This window comes from Oncorhynchus keta, chromosome 11 (genome assembly GCF_023373465.1).
Source record: "Oncorhynchus keta strain PuntledgeMale-10-30-2019 chromosome 11, Oket_V2, whole genome shotgun sequence".
Lineage (NCBI taxonomy): Eukaryota > Metazoa > Chordata > Actinopteri > Salmoniformes > Salmonidae > Oncorhynchus > Oncorhynchus keta.
This window is the reverse complement of record NC_068431.1, coordinates 38,698,496-38,716,125: the sequence shown is the minus strand read 5'-3', so window position 1 is coordinate 38,716,125 and position 17,630 is coordinate 38,698,496. Positions and strand designations below refer to the sequence as shown.

At 41.8% G+C, this 17,630-nt stretch overlaps 1 protein-coding gene across 1 annotated transcript; it reads left to right on the top strand.

The window, feature by feature from the left end:
- The first annotated feature begins 369 nt into the window (after nt 1-369).
- Nucleotides 370-16,528, top strand: LOC118390214 (transgelin-2-like). The gene is made up of 5 exons (XM_035780554.2): nt 370-538; nt 15,037-15,224; nt 15,341-15,512; nt 15,745-15,847; nt 15,961-16,528. The coding sequence occupies exons 2-5, from the start codon at nt 15,045-15,047 to the stop codon at nt 16,112-16,114; spliced, it is 609 nt and encodes a 202-aa protein (XP_035636447.1). The 5' UTR covers nt 370-538; nt 15,037-15,044; the 3' UTR covers nt 16,115-16,528.
- Nucleotides 16,529-17,630: the final 1,102 nt, after the last annotated feature.

Sequence of the window (17,630 nt, the reverse complement as noted above, 5' to 3'; positions counted from 1 at the left end):
CACCGTACTCTCTACTTTATTCCTCATTCATCCCTCTTTCCCTCTCTCCCTCCCTCCGTCTGTTCTCTAGACAAAGTGGTAGATGGAGATATTTGGAGAATTCCTCAAGCTGACCAAACCAACCCCTTTGGCAGCGGCCCTCTCACTCCCCGTCCTTCTCCCAAATAAGGAGGTACACTTACAGGGGTGAAAAGAGAGAGAAAATAAAAAGATGTGTCATAGAATGAAATAAGAGGACTAGAAGCTCATAGAAAAATCTAGAGAGAAAAAAGTCCATATCCTTTTAAGGTTGTGGTTTCCTCCTCCCCTTCTGTCCCCTCCTCCCCTCTTTCTCTCTCACTCGCTTTTTCTCTTGAATGTGGTGAAGTCATTTAAGACAAACGTGTTTGTTCTTTTTAAGCCGGCACTCCCTGAGAGCAGACTCTGTACTCTGTTGTAAAGGAGACGAGAGGAACTATTTTACACCAGCTCACAGAAACACAGGCCCAAAGCCACTTGCACGCATCTGAACAACTAAAGCTGCTCCCAACTAAACACTGTAAGTACATACCTGGCTCCTTCTTAACACATTTGTCTCTTATTCATACGGTTACATTTCCTGGTGTATCAGACATTGTCAAAATGGTGTCTAGAACCTTCTCTAGCATGCTTGATAAGTTGCTACTGACAGCGTTCTATAGTTTTGGACAGTCTATTTGAGGATTACATGGATGAGAGAGAGGGCGAAAAGGCTGTAGACATACTCACATGGGGTACACCTTCATCTTTTTATATTCAGCCTCTAAACACACACACACACACACCAGTGGCGGTCGGTGCCGTACTCAAAATAATAATGAGCATGGCCTTATTTCTATTACAGCATATTGGATGACTGTCATTCATATTCCATTCACCCAGCTCAATGTACCATTGATTATTTTAGGGTACTACATGATACTAAACTTTTCCCTAATTCCATCACGAGGTTGCTACAACCTAGCTTATGAATGAAACATACAACAGGTCGAGAGAAAAATTTGAGGTGACAGACATTGACACATTCAATACTGCCTTGTACACTCTGGCCTGCATCTAGCCATTAGTCCAACAGTTGCAAACAAGAGTTTCTATTGGACAATTTCAGGTATGTTTATCCTAGTTTTTTTCAGTTTGCTTCCATTTAGAAACATTTTTCAACAGAATCAGCGGAATGAATACACCCCTGATCACATGTAAGCACAGATCACTTTCATGGCAGCCACGTTGTATTCCTTCTCACATCTATGCGCGCTCCTCCTCTCACCTTTTCCCCTTCACCTGTGTACTTCAATGAATGTGACCAGGTGAAAAAACCTTTCCAAGACAAACCGTCTCATAACCGCTACACACAGCCTTCATCGTTGTCACCATATTATTAAAGTAAAATCATAGTCAGCATAGCTAATAGAACTAATGAGTTAGTAAACCTACTACAATCATGCAGTACAGTCGGTAAGCAGTTACACCAGCGGGCCTGGTGGCCATAAACTAGTAAAACCAAAAGTTTCCCTTGACTTGGAAGAGTCCCAATGTTGTGTTGGATAGTCATAGCCATTTAGCTAACATAGCATCCCTCTGTTTGAGCCGGGTGTTTGAGTAGGATAAACTAGCTAGCTGCATATGTCAACTAAGTATGTGAAAGTCTCCTTCATTTTTTTTCTGCTTCTCCTTCATTTTTGAAGACATTAAGTTGTTCAAAACTGTTCAACTATTGTCTTTCTCTCTCTTTGAGTCGACTACTCACCACATGTTATGCACTGCAGTGCTAGCTAGCTGTAGCTTATGCTTTCAGTACTAGATTAATTCTCTGATCCTTTGATCGGGTGGACAACATGTCAGTTCATGCTGCAAGAGCTCTGATAGGTTGGAGGACGTCCCCTTGAGGACATCCCCTTGATAATTTATGTGTAAGTCTATGGAAGGGGTGAGAACCATGAGCCTCCTAGGTCTTGTATTGAAGTCAATGTACCCAGAGGAGGACGGAAGCTAGCTGTCCTCCGGCTACACCATGGTGCTACCCTACAGACTGCTCTTTTAATCCATTATTTGGTGATGTGAATATATTTAGCATAGTTTTATCTAAAAATTACAACTTTTTAAATGTTTCAATATGATTATTTTTATGAAATTCACTGAGGAAGATGGTCTTCCCTGACTCACACACATCCTGCCCTCTCTCATGTCGTCTCTGCATGGCATGTATCTAATTCATTAATTAATTCCACAATAACATAATGATGCTGTGACTCAGATTTTTCACTTTTTTCACTTTTTATTTAACTTTTAGTACTTATGCAGATGCAAAGTTTGGTAAAATAATGAAGGTTTGTGCTGTTTGTGCCGTCATTCTGTTACCAAACTTTGCATCTGTTCTACAAGTAAATGTGTTTTTGTAAAATTTTCAGTGGAAATTGTTAAAAGAGGCCTTTGTGCATACAGTTGTATGTTTTGTTTAACTTTGCAAGCATTGGTTTTTGTTTGGCATACATTTTACAGTGAAAAATGTGAGTGTAAGCATCAATTTGTTACCATGGAATTGTCCTCAGTTCATGCGTACAAGTCTCTCTTCACTCTGCCCAGAGAGGCTCTATCAGATGGATCCTGTTCACTATCAGATCCTGCATCATCAGATCCTGCTTCTTATCAAGTCTTGCTCTCAGCACTCTCACACACATTCAACTAGCTCAAAGTGTTTAAGGTTCCAAAGTGTTTTCGAAGTGTTTAAGGTTAAGTTTAGGCATTAACTCAGAAATCTTAAGGTTAGGCATTAACTCCGAATGGTTAAGGTAAGCGTTAAGGTTTGGGATAGGCTAAGAACAAAAATGTCTAAATGCCGGATTCAAACTTCCAACCTTTGGAATCAGAAGCAGATGCTGACACCCATCCACCATCCCCTTCCACAACACCCTAGCTAAACCAAAATCTACTTGAAGGTAACAACGCTCACTGTTGCCCCGAGTGGCCGGTTTCCACGTCATCTCCCAACGTCGAATACTGACTTGTATCACGGGAGACCTGGCTGCACACACTAGCTACACCCCTTTTTAAAACCGGCAGCTCCACGCAAGACAAATGGAATGATATAGGGGCTTTCTTTCTCATGATGTATGTACTGTATCTTTGAGATACAGTACATACATGCTCAACATGCGGTCAGAGAGTGTTGTGTAATACATGGTTCCTCTTCTTTCCCTGTCTATCTGCCGGTACCAGACTATATTAGTGTAGCTGTGGTGTGGGAGTCAAACCTTATATGTGAGGGATGTTTAAGTGTATTCCCTGAAAACACTGTGACATGACATTTACAAGTTGCTTTGGAAACATTGAATGATGGATCTTTTGTGCAGTGACCCGAGTAGCTTTCACACTCTGTTTCACATCCCTGTAATAAAGTCACCTGTAACAGCAATGGTTGAGCCATGTTTGAATGAGGACACAGAGCACATATTGGGTAATAGGAGGTATAAATGGCTTTACAGGCTGAGTAAGGGCAGACTGTTGTTTTGAGAAGCCTGGTCTGAGCCTGTAGCAGAGGGCCTTGTCAGGAGCCAACAGCTCTATCCTGCCCCCCTCCTCCCACTCCATGCATATACAATAGCAGACTATGCTAGCAGCCCTCCTCTCCTTCCTCTTTTCCCTTCCTGGGGAAAAGTGCAGTAAACAGATTTATGAACTCTCAATCACACGTGGATGTATTCCGGTTCTTTGACGCAGCACACAGGTTTAACCCAAGGCTTTTCACACAGTTTATAGAACCTGTTAGAAACTTTCTATAAGGTTTGAGTGAGGTTTGGGAAGGTTAGGAGTATCTGTAGTAATCTAACTGCCCCTGCCATTAACCCATAACAGTCCTCATCAGCCAATCAAGAGCCTCCATGTTGAGAAGGCCTGATCCAGCCAATGATGTGTGCCTGTACTAGTGATGCGTCAATCGCAAACAAACGGTTCTATTTGAACGTCGGCCCCCTGATTTGCATTCTGTTACTACAGCTTTTTGAGGTCCAGATAACGATTATCTGCAGATAACACATTCTTGTTCAAACACATTTTTGGAGTGTGTAAAAAGAATGTCAGGCCATGTAATAATTTGGTCAGGTAAAAATGTATATGAACTCACGTCACGACCTGACATAATGGCAGGCATCTATGTAGGCTTTACATTTGCAGTTTTTTTCATGGTTTCAGGTACACGTTTAAGTGCTACTGAACGAAACCCGGTTAGAAGGCAAATTAACGTCTCTTTTTGAACGGAGACAAATGAGCCGGCTCACCGAAAATACTCGGAATGTCCATCACTACTCTGTACTGAGCTGAAGGCGGATCCTCTCTGGGCATGCTACAACAGTGCTCTGAGGCAGATCATCAGATTGAGAAACAGCCCTTCAGATTGGTTAGAGCAGAATCGGGTATTTATGGTGATATTTACAAGAGTTGTTGTCGGGCAATTCCATGGTAAGAGAATGACGTGGAGACTCCGACTTTTCCCTTTCAACGTATGCCAAACAAAAACCATTGATTGCAAAGTTAAACAAACCATACAACTCTATGCAAAAGGACTACTTTTAACCATTTCCACAGAAAATCTTACAAAAACACATCTACTCGAAGAACAGTGCGGATGTACAGTTTGGTAACAGAGTGACGGTAAAATCTCCCTCAGTTTTTTTATGTGATCACATTTTCCCAAAACTCTGTTAAATATCTACTCTGAATTAAGATTCAAAGATGTCTGCAGACAGAATTGGGTGTCAGCTATGATACGACACCTTGAATTTGAGAAGAAATCTATTCTGGTTATTGAACTACTGTAGGTGAAGTGGATAAACACCCGTTAACAGAATGACATCATGGTCCCTGATCTGTACTATACAGAAATGCATAATTATGAATGTCATTGTCTTCATGGTGATGTATCCTGCATCAAATCAAATGTTATTTAATCACATGCGCCGAACACAACGGGTGCAGACTGTACCGTGAAATGCTCGATGACGAGCCCTTCCCAATGATGCAGAGTAAAAAATACATAAATAACAGGAATACAATACACAAGATTGAAGCTATATACAGGGAGTACCAGTACCAGTACCAGTACCAGTACCAGTATCAGTACCAGTACCAGTACCAGATCGATGTGCAGGGGTACGAGGTATTTGAGCTAGATATGTACATAAAGGCAGGGTAAAGTGACTACATTTACATTTACATTTAAGTCATTTAGCAGACGCTCTTATCCAGAGCGACGTACAAATTGGTGCATTCACCTTATGACATCCAGTGGAACAGCCACTTTACAATAGTGCATCTAAATCTTTTAAGGGGGGGGGGTGAGAAGGATTACTTTATCCTATCCTAGGTATTCCTTAAAGAGGTGGGGTTTCAGGTGTCTCCGGAAGGTAGTGATTGACTCCGCTGTCCTGGCGTCGTGAGGGAGTGTGTTCCACCATTGGGGAGCCAGAGCAGCGAACAGTTTTGACTGGGCTGAGCGGGAACTGTACTTCCTCAGTGGTAGGGAGGCGAGCAGGCCAGAGGTGGATGAACGCAGTGCCCTTGTTTGGGTGTAGGGACTGATCAGAGCCTGGAGGTACTGAGGTGCCGTTCCCCTCACAGCTCCGTAGGCAAGCACCATGGTCTTGTAGCGGATGCGAGCTTCAACTGGAAGCCAGTGGAGAGAGCGGAGGAGCGGGGTGACGTGAGAGAACTTGGGAAGGTTGAACACCAGACGGGCTGCGGCGTTCTGGATGAGTTGTAGGGGTTTAATGGCACAGGCAGGGAGCCCAGCCAACAGCGAGTTGCAGTAATCCAGACGGGAGATGACAAGTGCCTGGATTAGGACCTGCGCCGCTTCCTGTGTGAGGCAGGGTCGTACTCTGCGGATGTTGTAGAGCATGAACCTACAGGAACGGGCTACCGCCTTGATGTTAGTTGAGAACGACAGGGTGTTGTCCAGGATCACGCCAAGGTTCTTAGCGCTCTGGGAGGAGGACACAATGGAGTTGTCAACCGTGATGGCGAGATCATGGAACGGGCAGTCCTTCCCCGGGAGGAAGAGCAGCTCCGTCTTGCCGAGGTTCAGCTTGAGGTGGTGATCCGTCATCCACACTGATATGTCTGCCAGACATGCAGAGATGCGATTCCCCACCTGGTCATCAGAAGGAGGAAAGGAGAAGATTAATTGTGTGTCGTCTGCATAGCAATGATAGGAGAGACCATGTGAGGTTATGACAGAGCCAAGTGACTTGGTGTATAGCGAGAATAGGAGAGGGCCTAGAACAGAGCCCTGGGGGACACCAGTGGTGAGAGAGCGTGGTGAGGAGACAGATTCTCGCCACGCCACCTGGTAGGAGCGACCTGTCAGGTAGGACGCAATCCAAGCGTGGGCCGCGCCGGAGATGCCCAACTCGGAGAGGGTGGAGAGGAGGATCTGATGGTTCACAGTATCGAAGGCAGCCGATAGGTCTAGAAGGATGAGAGCAGAGGAGAGAGAGTTAGCTTTAGCGGTGCGGAGCGCCTCCGTGATACAGAGAAGAGCAGTCTCAGTTGAATGACTAGTCTTGAAACCTGACTGATTTGGATCAAGAAGGTCATTCTAGGCATCAGGATAGATAAGAATAAGGTATTTGAGGTAGATATGTACATAAAGTCAAGGTAAAGTGACTAGGCATCAGGATAGATAAGAATAAGGTATTTGAGGTAGATATGTACATAAAGTCAAGGTAAAGTGACTAGACATCAGGATAGATAAGAATAAGGTATTTGAGGTAGATATGTACATAAAGTCAAGGTAAAGTGACTAGGCATCAGGATAGATAAGAATAAGGTATTTGAGGTAGATATGTACATGAAGGCAGGGTAACGTGACTAGGCATCAGGATAGATAATAATAAGGTATTTGAGGTAGATATGTACATAAAGGCAGGGTAAAGTGACTAGGCATCAGGATAGATAAGAATAAGGTATTTGAGGTAGATATGTACATAAAGGCAGGGTAACGTGACTAGGCATCAGGATAGATAAGAATAAGGTATTTGAGGTAGATATGTACATAAAGTCAAGGTAAAGTGACTAGGCATCAGGATAGATAAGAATAAGGTATTTGAGGTAGATATGTACATAAAGTCAAGGTAAAGTGACTAGACATCAGGATAGATAAGAATAAGGTATTTGAGGTAGATATGTACATAAAGTCAAGGTAAAGTGACTAGGCATCAGGATAGATAAGAATAAGGTATTTGAGGTAGATATGTACATGAAGGCAGGGTAACGTGACTAGGCATCAGGATAGATAATAATAAGGTATTTGAGCTAGATATGTACATAAAGGCAGGGTAAAGTGACTAGGCATCAGGATAGATAAGAATAAGGTATTTGAGGTAGATATGTACATAAAGTCAAGGTAAAGTGACTAGGCATCAGGATAGATAAGAATAAGGTACTTGAGGTAGATATGTACATAAAGGCAGGGTAACGTGACTAGGCATCAGGATAGATAAGAATAAGGTATTTGAGGTAGATATGTACATGAAGGCAGGGTAAAGTGACTAGACATCAGGATAGATAATAATAAGGTATTTGAGGTAGATATGTACATAAAGGCAGGGTAACATGACTAGGCATCAGGATAGATAAGAATAAGGTATTTGAGGTAGATATGTACATAAAGGCAGGGTAACGTGACTAGACATCAGGATAGATAAGAATAAGGTATTTGAGGTAGATATGTACATGAAGGCAGGGTAAAGTGACTAGGCATCAGGATAGATAAGAATAAGGTATTTGAGGTAGATATGTACATAAAGGCAGGGTAACGTGACTAGGCATCAGGATAGATAAGAATAAGGTATTTGAGGTAGATATGTACATAAAGGCAGGGTAACGTGACTAGGCATCAGGATAGATAAGAATAAGGTATTTGAGGTAGATATGTACATGAAGGCAGGGTAAAGTGACTAGGCATCAGGATAGATAAGAATAAGGTATTTGAGGTAGATATGTACATAAAGGCAGGGTAACGTGACTAGGCATCAGGATAGATAAGAATAAGGTATTTGAGGTAGATATGTACATGAAGGCAGGGTAAAGTGACTAGGCATCAGGATAGATAAGAATAAGGTATTTGAGGTAGATATGTACATAAAGGCAGGGTAACGTGACTAGACATCAGGATAGATAAGAATAAGGTATTTGAGGTAGATATGTACATAAAGGCAGGGTAAAGTGACTAGACATCAGGATAGATAAGAATAAGGTATTTGAGGTAGATATGTACATAAAGGCAGGGTAAAGTGACTAGGCATCAGGATAGATAAGAATAAGGTATTTGAGGTAGATATGTACATAAAGGCAGGGTAACGTGACTAGACATCAGGATAGATAAGAATAAGGTATTTGAGGTAGATATGTACATAAAGGCAGGGTAAAGTGACTAGGCATCAGGATAGATAAGAATAAGGTATTTGAGGTAGATATGTACATAAAGGCAGGGTAACGTGACTAGGCATCAGGATAGATAAGAATAAGGTATTTGAGGTAGATATGTACATGAAGGCAGGGTAAAGTGACTAGACATCAGGATAGATAAGAATAAGGTATTTGAGGTAGATATGTACATAAAGGCAGGGTAAAGTGACTAGGCATCAGGATAGATAAGAATAAGGTATTTGAGGTAGATATGTACATAAAGGCAGGGTAAAGTGACTAGACATCAGGATAGATAAGAATAAGGTATTTGAGGTAGATATGTACATAAAGGCAGGGTAAAGTGACTAGGCATCAGGATAGATAAGAATAAGGTATTTGAGGTAGATATGTACATAAAGGCAGGGTAACGTGACTAGGCATCAGGATAGATAAGAATAAGGTATTTGAGGTAGATATGTACATAAAGGCAGGGTAACGTGACTAGGCATCAGGATAGATAAGAATAAGGTATTTGAGGTAGATATGTACATAAAGGCAGGGTAACGTGACTAGGCATCAGGATAGATAATAATAAGGTATTTGTGGTAGATATGTACATAAAGGCAGGGTAACGTGACTAGGCATCAGGATAGATAAGAATAAGGTATTTGTGGTAGATATGTACATAAAGGCAGGGTAACGTGACTAGGCATCAGGATAGATAATAATACGAGTAAGAATAAAGAACAGATCAGCAGCAGCATATGATGAGTGTGAAAGTGTGTATGTGTGTGTTTGCATGTGTCGGTATTCGTGTCTGTCCGTATGTAGTGTACAGTATGTGAATGTGTGTGGTTTTTGTGTGTGAGTGAGTGTGTATACTGTATAGGGTGTATATATAGTCTTGTGAGTGTGCAGTCTTGTGAGTGGGTCACCATTTAATTAACTACAGTGCCTTCCTAAAGTATTCACATCCCTTGACTTTTTCCACATTTTGTTGTGTTACAGCATGAATTTAAAATAGATTACATTGAGATGTTTTTGTCACTGGCCTACATGCAATAATGTTAAAGTATTGTGTTTTTATGTTTTTAATTATGTTTTTAGAAAATGGTTTTAAATTCATTAAAAAGGAAAAGATGAAAGGTCTCGAGTCAATAAATATTCAACCCCTTTGTTATGGCATGCCTAACTAAACTCAGGAGTATACATTTGCTTAACAAGTCACAGAATAAGTTGCATGGACTCTATGTAAAATAATGGTGTTTAACATGATTGTTGAATGACTACCTCATCTCTGTGTCCCACACATACAATTATCTGTAAGGTCTCTCAGTCAAGCAGTGAATTTCAAACACAGATTCAACCACAAAGACCAGGGAGGTTTTCCAATGCCTCGCAAAGAAGGTCCCCTATTGGTAGATGGATAAAAAAACAGACATTGAATATCCTTTTATTAAGCATGGTGAAGTTACTAATGACACTTTGGATGGTGTATCAATACACCCAGTCCCTACAAAGATACAGATGTAGAAAGCTCTTAGAGACTTACCCAGAAAGACTCACAGCTGCCAAAAGTGCCCCTTCAAAGTATTGACTCAGGTGTGTGAATATTTATGTAAATGAGATATTTCTGAATTTCATGTTCAATACATTTGGTTTACATTTTACATCATTTGAACTCAGGCTGTAACACAAGAATGTGGAATAAGTCAAGGGGTATGAATACTTTCTGAAGCCACTACATTTAGCAGTTGTATGTCTATTTATCATTCTTATGGCTTGGGTTAGAAGCCATCTCTGTTGATCTGAAAGCCGATGCTCCGGTACTGTTTGCTAGGCGGTAGCAGAGTGAACAGTATGCCTTAGGTGGCTGAATAAGTACACAAAGGTAGAAACATGTCAAATAATCCGTTGCATGTTTGAGTATTATTCTACACACTGCCTATTATACTAATGAGCTCCGCCCCCAAGCAAGACCCAACCTGTACCAATCATAGACATCTATGTTTCACAAGTTTGGACATCACAGTGCAGCACAGCAAAGCATAGTACAGTACACTACAACACAGTCAATTATACTGCACTCTACTCTAGTGTGCTCTACTGTACTGTACTGTCCAAACTTGTGAAACAGATTGGTTCAGATTTGGACTGACCAAATTTTAACTTGCACTACTTTCCAACTTCCAAGGACACCTGGTGTTGGTCGGTGCTGAGAGGGTGATTACAGTGAGGGCTGGTTACAGTGAGGGCTGGTAACAGTGAGGGCTGGTTACAGTGAGAGATGGTTACAGTAAATGGAAAGAGAGGGGGCTCATGGGAAGGTGTCAGTAAGAGCCAGGAGAGGTGATGTTAACTGCAGAAAAGGAAAGAGGGAGCGGTTGTCCAGACTGTTTTCACACTCTTGCTTTGACCACCAGACGACAGAAAGAGACAGAAAACAGTTATGAGCTGAACGTAACAGTATGCCAGTGGAAGAGAGGACAGTAATGAACTTCCCTTGTAGCCATTTAAGTTGCAGTCGTTCTGTTACTGATGTTTGATTTGGTAACCGAAAGATGTGTTTTAATCACTTAATACATCCTAAACCAAATGTTATCAGTCAAAACACTAATGATTTAGTAGGTTGACCTATACTTGTTAATTCTGTTTAATTTCATTACCCTCCCCCATCACGAGGGTAATACCTTTAATACCTTTAAAAAATTATACTAAATGTTTTCTAAGATCACTTTTCCATCTGTTTGACCAGAATTCAAAGCCTTTGCTTATTCCAAATGTTTCGGATGTAAAATGTTTAGAAACATTTACATATATACAATATATATGCCTTAATTTGTAAAAAAAAAAATATAGACCCTGACCAACCACCCTACTCTTGTTTTTGCCTTCAAGATGTACTATGCAGAAATCGCTCCTCCAATTCCTGGTTGATAAAATTATAATAGTTAGCCTAATGACAGTATATGTGACTAAACAAGCAAGTATAGTGTAGAGAATCATTGTACCATCTAAACAGCTGTGAAATATATTTTCCTTCACCGAAAATATTGTATTTTCAGCTGTTTGAAGCTCGTGTACAAAACCAAAAGTAAAAGATGCAAAAATAAACTAGAAAACGAGAAGCATAGAAATAGAGCACATAGAACCAATCTACCGCTTCTTAGACTTGTTTTCAATGAGAATGACAGATCTATAACTCATATCGCCCCAAAAGTGACATATTACAGTTTTAAGTAACCTTTCGTTTTACGTAACCAGACCAAACGTAACATATCATACTAATTTGAGTGTCACATCCTGTTACAAACTCTGGTTGTGACATAACTAGTCGGACAGATAAGAGAACAACAGGACCTTCCTCTAAATCCCATATAACATATCTAGTAATAACCCTACACTGCTCTGCTTTTCTCTGGGTGTGGAGAGACACTGACATGGAACTATTAGCTATTAGCTCTTATAGCTCTGGTCTGGGAGTCATTAGCTACTGGATGACAGCTAGTGAATTAGGATTAGGAAGTAATGCTTTCTCTGTGTTAGAGCTGACCAACATCAATAAATGCTAACAACTGTCACAAACAGTACGGTAGTGCATGCAACCACTCATATTGAGAAACACTTACAAACCTCTTGTGAAAGAATCAAGATAGTTGTGGCCCGGCCAAAACAGAATTATTAACACAATGGATTGCACAAATAAAATGCAAGCATGGCCAATCTGAAATTCTGTCTTGGACTCTATATTAGACACAATCAATCTTTGTGTTTGTGTGTGTGTGTGTGTGTGTGTGTGTGTGTGTGTGTGTGTGTGTGTGTGTGTGTGTGTGTGTGTGTGTGTGTGTGTGTGTGTGTGTGTGTGTGTGTGTGTGTGTGTGTGTGTGTGTGTGTGTGTGTGTGTGTGTGTGTGTGTGTGTGTGTGTGTGTGTGTGTGTGTGTGTGTGTGTGTGTGTGTGTGTGTGTGTGTGTGTGTGTGTATGTGTGTGTGTGGTTGCTAAGGCCAGAGAGATCATAGAGGATCTCTCACAGATGTTTCTCTAACTCTGCACAAAAACAGGAAGCAGAGCATTGAGGTGCTTAAGGAAGAGAATGTGCTCTCCAGTTTCACTGTAGTCTGGTTTGCCAGTGCTATTTCAAACATCACTTACAAGCTCTGTGAAAGAACAGACGTGTACCTGCATGCTACAGTGTCATATTGGGCCTGTCTTCAAATACAACTATGCTCCTACACACACACACTGACATTGACATATGCACTCAAGCAGTGCCTCCACCTCCTTTCCAAACACAGTATTAAGCCATGATTAAATTGCTTGTCCTTTTCTTTTGCTTGTTGATACCCCTATACAGCACAGGAGGTTGGTGGCACCTTAATTGGGGAGGACGTGCTTGTGGTAATGGCTGGAGCGGAATGAGTGGAATGGTATCAAACACGTGGTTTATATTGTATGTGTTCGCCATTCCATTTGATCCATTCTAGCCATTCTTATGAACCGTCCCCCTCTTAGCAGCCTCCACTACTATACAGCCACAAGACCTGATTGAATACTGTTGTGATAGCATGAATCAATGTGGTTTGATAACTGATACCTGAATGTTTACTTTAGAGGCAAGTGAAGAGGAGAGGGGAGGATGTTGCTGTTAATTCTAGCTGCTTGTGATAATTTCTCTTACTAATATCTCATATGTTTTACTCACCATGCAGCAACATGAGTCATCCTTTGAACAATGTCCTGTTCAGAGGGGATGTTCAGTATGCCTCACTTTGAGACATACAGTAAGATCATAAGGTAATTGCGGATGTAGACATTTAGCCTAACAATCTCATCTAGCTAGCATTATACTCTGTGCATTTACAGACGTTGCATAGTATTGGCATAGGGTTTGCCGTTTGCCACAGTGTCCTTTGTTCGGCACTAATACGCAGAAGAATCAATACACATATCAGAGTGAGTATGTCTATGAAGGTTAACTGTAAAAACTACCCCAGTGAGAAAGGAAGGAAGTGACAGAGGAGAGGCAGCTGGGAGGACTAAGCCAAACAGGATGTAGACAGCAGGGTGTGGCCGGGGAGGACAGGAAGCAGCTAGGAGCCTATGAGAGCAGCAGGCTCACAGAGAGATGACATTAACCTTTGACCCTCAGCTCTGAGCTGTTCAGTGATAGTAATGATTCAAGATACCATCACAGGAGCTGAGACTTTTCGATTCTACAGTCCAAGAATTAGGTATAGATTTGAAGTCTCCATCTTGTGGTATGTACTATGGCCATGATTATTTTATAAATTTAACCAGGTAAAATCAGTTAAGAACAAATCCTTATTCACAATGACGGCCTAACCCAGCCAAACCCTCCCCTAACTCAGACGACGCTGGGCCAATTGTGTGCCGCTCTATAGGACTCCCGATCACGGCCCGGTTGAGATACAGCCCAGGTACGAACCAGAGTCGGTGGTGACGCCTCTAGCACTGAGATGCAGTGCCTTAGACCGCTGCGCCACTCTGGAGACCCCACTACTATGTGCCCCCCTAGCATATTAGTCTTCAAGTTGGTAGGGTCTCTGTTATAAGTTCTGAACTCCAGATCAGATCAGAGGGCCTGACAAATATATCTGCACACATACACACACACAGACAGAGAAAGACATCATCAGACTCTGATTACGGACCTATTTGTTTTGGCTCAGGGCCAGTTTTGAGGGTGTCGGCAGGCCAGGGACATGAATGTGAGTCCTGTTTCATCTATTAAGTGTCCCTGTTGAGCCAAGACAAAACCAAAAATAGTTACACTGCCACTGTTACACATATAGACAACCTATCACAATATTCATGGAATATGTGAGGAAGTTGCTCCTCACCTACAGACATTTCTGGTTTATCATATTTACGCAAAGTATATATATTTCTTCAAGTTATTTATTTAAGATCAAGTTGTGTTTTGTGTATGTATTTATTCAGTCAGTCACTTCCACGTTTACTTGTCCACCATATCAAACCTCTACAGCAAATTGTGGTCATGTGTTTAATCATTTCTTTATTTATAATGGCTAAGCAGTAATGATGTGGCTAACTGACACAGCTGATTTCATCCCTGGTAATTAGGTCACCTGCCATTTAAATAGGTGTGCCCAAATTGTTTTCACTAGGCTGTATTGTAACCCAGGTGAGCCATGGTTTTAAGCTGCCGATGCATTAGGGTTTTACCTCGCTCTGGAAAGCATGTTTATTGCTTTAAAAAATATATTTTACCTTTATTTAACTAGGCAAGTTAGTTAAGAACATTCTTATTGTGTTGAAATATGATACCTTTGAACAGTTATTCAATCTTTAAAGCTGTTTAAAGAGTAATATCTTGTATGATTTATATTATGTAGGCTGTTGTTCTGTTGTGATTGTTTGGACCCCAGGAAGTAAGCAGCAGCTAATGGGGATCCTAATAAATCTTACCACTATGGGTTAGAGTAAGGCCAATTCTTTTACACTCTTAGATACTTCGTCTTTACCTTATGTTAGCTTCTATGGAATTCAAGTGTATGGAATTGTCAATACTACCTACAACAAAGAACGCACCAATGTTTGCCTGCCCTATCTAAAACAATCTCTCTCCTTGCAGGAACAGTCATGGCAAACAAAGGTCCCTCCTACGGTCTGAGCCGTGAAGTGCAGAGTAAGATCGATAAGAAGTATGACCAGGATCTGGAGGAGAGGCTGACCGAGTGGATCATCGCCCAGTGTGGAGCCGGAGTGGGCCAACCCGAGGCAGGCAAGACTGGTTGGCAGAACTGGCTCAAGGACGGATGTGTGAGTACCTCTTTCTCATACCTTGTGGGAGGGGGGTGGAGGTAGCTGTCTGCTTGAATTTGTCTGCCAGTCTTGCACAGGTAGTGAATACCCTCTCCCTGTCTCCCCCTCTCCAGGTGCTGTGTGAGCTGATTAACAGCCTGTTCAGTGGGAACAAGCCCATCAGGAAGATCCAGAGCTCAGGCATGGCCTTCAAACAGATGGAGCAGATCTCCCAGTTCCTCAACGCGGCTGAGAAGTACGGCATCACCAAGACCGACATGTTCCAGACAGTCGACCTCTGGGAGGGTATGTACATCCAGCCAGCTGCCGTCAGCTGTACCCTCCCACATTACACCAAATACACATCACATCTATCCTCAGTTCAACTAGCTGCTCTACAGAGCATATAAAATACTATTGCTGCTTATTCACCATGTCTAAAGGAGCTACATTCATTGTTTCATAGAATATGCTGCACAGTAGTTGCATTCCCTCTTACTAAAGTGTATTAATGTCTACTGTGTATTCATGCCTGCAGGGAAAGACCTGGCTGCTGTCCAGAGGACCCTGATGGCCCTGGGAAACCTGGCTGTCACCAGGGACGATGGGACTTACCGTGGCGACCCCAACTGGTTCCATAAGTGAGTCAGAACCTCCTTGTCCTGTCATTAAACTGATCTCAAAGGGAAACGTTTGCTTACATGAACAGTGACTATAAATGTAGTGTGGTGTACATGACGGTTTCTGTCTGCAGGAAATCGATGGAGAACAGACGTGATTTCTCAGAGGACCAGCTGAATGAAGGCAAGAGCGTCATCGGCCTGCAGATGGGCACCAATAAGGGGGCGTCTCAGGCTGGCATGACAGGGTATGGGCGACCCAGGCAGATCCTAAACAACAACCCCTAAAACCATGACAATGCCCTGTCACCCCACACCTCAGTACATTCCTCCCTCTCTGGGCCAGTCACTGAAGACAGAAGCTCTCTAACTAAAACAGGAGAGACTCAAAAAAAAAATAATGTAAGACCAAACTGGACTAAAACAGGGACTATAAAACATACTCCTACACTCAAACCTAGTGACCAAAGTCTGTAAAATCATGTTTTATTGACTGTGTCGACTAGACATGGCTACATAAGAAAGTAACAGACATTTCAGTTAGATTCTGCTTTTAAAGCGGCACTCTGATGGTAGTAAGTCTAAATGTTGGGTTTGTACTGGGAAAGATTCCGTCAATAATAAAGATGTTAGGCCACCTTTCAAGAGCTCTGTAATTCTTGTATGTTGATTTTGAAATAAAGTTCAGTTTAATTTGAAAAATGCTTCTCATTCTTTACAATGCATTGATCTACACTGCACGATGTCTATCATGAAAAATATAAACTCAACATTGTAAAGTTTTGGTCCAATGTTTCATGAGCTGAAATAAAGGCTTCCAGAAATGTTACATTTTCAAAGCTTATTTCTCATTTTGTGCACATGTTTACAGCACTGTTAGCATTCCTACATTGCCAAGATAATCCATCCACCTGACAGGTGTGGCATATAAAGAAGCTGATTAAACAATGATCATTACACAGGTGCACCTTATGCTGGAGACATGGCCACTTTAAAATGTGCAGTTTTATCACAACACAATGACATGTCAAGTTTTGAGGGAGTGTGCAACTGTCATGCTGACTGACGGAATGTCCAGCAGCGCTGTTGCCAGAATTGAATCATTACTATACCATAAGCTGCCTCCAATGCTATTTTTAAAGAATTTGGCAGTCAGACCACGTAACCATGCCAAGTATAGTATAGTTAGACCGGGATTTTGTGGTTTATTTACATACCGGTTTATACATTGAGGTTAGGACAGTTGCTGTAGGCTACTCTCAATACTTTCTCAGATGAGAAAGTGCAGAACTAATATGCAGCATAGTAACATACTTTTCTCTTATCCATATTTTTTGAAACTGCACTATTAAGGGGCTTGTAAGTATTTCACTGTAAGGTCTATTCGGCGCGTGTGACAAACAATTTGATTGGATAAGGCCTAGTTTAAATGAAATCCAACTCTCTTTGCCATCTAACCCTGCTGCAGCCGGTTGGTCATTACAGGAGAACTCTAGGATCTTTGGCGGGGCCCTTTCTCCACACTCCGGGAGATATAGGTATGTGATAGGGAAAGACTACAAAAAAATGAAAATCAGACGAGTATGGTGGGAGGGAGAGGTATCGGCTGGCTGGATTCTTTAACTGCTGATACTAAGTCTTTCTGACAGGGCACACTAACCCTGACTGCCAGCACACAGATTATTTTCTAACTGACAGAGAGGCAGGGAGAGAGGAAGAGGGACAACAGGAGTGAGGGGAGGGATTCAGTGGAGGAGTATTACCCTTCCCTCTCCTGCCAAGGATTTGTTTATACTGTGTTCAG